At 64.8% G+C, this 2,719-nt stretch overlaps 1 protein-coding gene across 1 annotated transcript in view; it reads right to left on the reverse strand.

Annotated features, from left to right (window-relative positions):
* Positions 1-65: 65 nt before the first annotated feature.
* Positions 66-2,719, reverse strand: part of TJP3 (tight junction protein 3) — a gene marked incomplete at both ends in the record, with an annotated part of 4,679 nt that continues 2,025 nt past the window's right edge. The window contains 6 exons of the mRNA XM_008937124.1: positions 66-136; positions 425-520; positions 728-924; positions 1,258-1,477; positions 2,021-2,129; positions 2,488-2,684. Coding sequence (XP_008935372.1) covers positions 66-136; positions 425-520; positions 728-924; positions 1,258-1,477; positions 2,021-2,129; positions 2,488-2,684 — 890 coding nt within the window. The remainder of the gene's footprint in view (positions 137-424; positions 521-727; positions 925-1,257; positions 1,478-2,020; positions 2,130-2,487; positions 2,685-2,719) is intronic.

Genomic DNA, 2,719 nt, shown 5'->3' on the forward strand with positions numbered 1-2,719 from the left:
CCATGGCCGTCAGCCCCGCTGGGGACAGGGGCGCAGGCTCCGAGGACATGGGGGAGGTCTCTCACCTTCTCTGCGATCTGCCGCACCGAGTCCAGCTTGATGACCTTGGAGGACGCCCCGTCTCGGGACACGCTGGCTGCAGGACACGGGGACGTGGTGTGAGAGGGACGGGGGAATGTGGCACCCCCGGCACCCCCAGGTTGGGTCTGGCCATGCCCAGCCCCAGGGCTGTGTCCCTCAGCATGAGGGAACATCTGGGCCCGGCTGGTGTCGTGATGCATGGGGAGAGGGTGAGGCCAGGGAGGTGCTGGGGTGTCACGGGGAGCAGGCAGTGAGGCAAGGCTGGGACAGGGCTCCCCCAAATCCTGAACGCTGAGGGTCCAATTGCCAGGCACACTTTCCCTGCAGCCTGGGGGGCACTTACGGGCGATCTCAAACAGCTGGGGCAGCTCCGTGCTCAGCTTCTGCATGGCGATGTCTGCGATGGGGCCCAGGATCACCACCGGCCGCTTGAAGCTGGCTGAGGGGGCAAGATGGGGAGGCTGGAGTGGAAGGCAGAGCTCGCAGCACCCAGGGGTCCAGCCCTGCTCCCTGAGGTGCTGTGGGCCTGGGCCTCACCCCACTCCTCCCAGGAGAGCTGAGCCCACCAGGACCCACAGCAGAGCAGCCCCAGGACTGGTATCTCCTGGGTGGCTCCGGGTGATGGGGACACAGCCCTGGTGCCCACCTTCCTTCAGGATCACCCTCTCATACGGCGGGTAGCAGCCCTGCTTTGTGAGGGCAGACAGGTCCTCCCGGCTCTTCCGCAGCATCTTCTTGGCTCCCCGCAGGCCCCGCAGCTTCCAAAATTCAGCCCGTGTCCCAGAGGGGTTGGCACCAGACGTGGCTTTCAGCACTGACTCCAGGCTGGCGATCTGCTCGGCCCTGGGAGGGGACAGGGCTCAGGACCTGCAGCCTGTGGATTCACCTCCCGCTTTGTCTCTGGGGGCTCCACAGAGTGGGGCAGGAGGAGCCAGTGTCCTCGCCGAGTGGCACAGCCAGATGAGGCCATGGTAGCCTCTTCCCTCTGGCACCTTGGATAACCTGAGCACCAGCTGTCCCTGAGAAGGGATTTCACTGGCTCGTCCTTCCCTGTGCTGTTCCACCAGCCCTTGCCCTGCCTCTCTCCTACTGGGCCCACCATCCATGTCCCTGTCTCCCTGAGGAGCCCTCCCCTGGCTCTGCTCCTCGTGGGGCCATTCCTGGCTCCATCCCTACCTGCTCTGGTTGGGGATGATGCCCTTGTCCTGCTTTTGCAGGTCCCTGCCCATGCGCACGGCCAGCCAGCTGCCCAGCCTGCCCCGGTACATGGTGTCCAGCACGTGGAACACTTCCCCGCGGGTGAAGCTGAGTCCTGCCGGCGTGTCCTTCTCAAAGTCAAAGTGTGTCCGGATGTAGAACGAGTCCCCCGCGTTGGACGAGATCATCTTCCTGTAAGCTAGAGCCCAGGGCGAGAGGGACCATCAGGGGAAGAGGTGGCTGAGGAGGAAGGTGCTGGAGGGAATTGGGAAGGAGCTGAGATCCTCCGCCGGAGCCCTCGCTGCTAAGGAGGGCACTGGGGACACCTTTTCCTACCAAGGGGCTCTCAGGCACGCTGGGAACAGCATTTGGGAAGGAGCTGGGCTGCCTGAGATCCTCCGCCGGAGCCCTTGCTGCTAAGGAGGCACTGGGGACACCTTTTCCTACCACGGGGCTCTCAGGCACGCTGGGAACAGCAGGACCTGGCCCTCCAGCACACACTGGCTCTGCAGGCTACGCCACGGTGCCAGAAAGCCCCAGTGCTCCAGGACACTGAGGCACAAACAGGGCTGGAATGGCCTGGCCCACTCCCATCCCCTCTCTGGAGGTGGAGGTTGCAGGGGAGAAGGACCACCCTGTGGTGGCAGAAAGGGCTGTGGCAAGTCCAGCAGCGCTGATGCTTGCTCAGAAGAGACAGAGGATGGAGGGGACACGAGCCCAGTTGAGTCCAGTCACCACTCACTGTCCTGCTTGCTCTGGGTCCACAGCGTGATGTCTGTGCCTGGCGACAGGCTCATGAGATGCTCCACGGCCTCCTCACGGGTCAGGTTCTGGAAACTGGTGTTGTTCACCTAACACAGAAAGCCACTTAGACCACGACCCGCCGGTGGGATGGAGGGCACGAGCACCAGCAGGGATCCCAGGGGGTGGCAGTGCCCAGGGCAGGGTGGGAAATGTAACTGGTCCCTGTCACCCAAGTGTCCACTACCACCCCTACAAACCCTGGGGAGGGCCTCTGGGCCAGCTGAGGCAGTGCCCAGACCCCACTGGGTGCTGCCAAAGACGGGACCAGAGGGGTACAGGCCACGGACACCAGCACTGACCCAAAAAGATGCCCAGCAGGAGCAAGCCAAACCCCGGGGGGACATCAGGCCCGAGAGGGATGGGGCCAGCGCGGGCGCAGGAGCGTTCGGGGCCGTGCCCGGGTACCTGCAGGATCTGGTCCCCCTCCCGCAGGCCCTGGCTGGCAGCTGGGCTGCCCTCCTGCACGCTCGACACGAAGATGCCCACGTCGTTGCCGCCGGCCAGCCGCAGCCCCACGCTCTGGGCTTTCACAAAGTGCACCACCCTGGAGTCCGTGCCGTACCTGCCACGGGGGAACCCGCCGTCAGCCTGCCGGTGACGTGCTGGGGACAGCACGGGGGTCACCACCCCTCTGACA

Source organism: Merops nubicus, unplaced genomic scaffold, assembly GCF_000691845.1.
Source record: "Merops nubicus isolate BGI_N331 unplaced genomic scaffold, ASM69184v1 scaffold26103, whole genome shotgun sequence".
Taxonomy (NCBI): domain Eukaryota; kingdom Metazoa; phylum Chordata; class Aves; order Coraciiformes; family Meropidae; genus Merops; species Merops nubicus.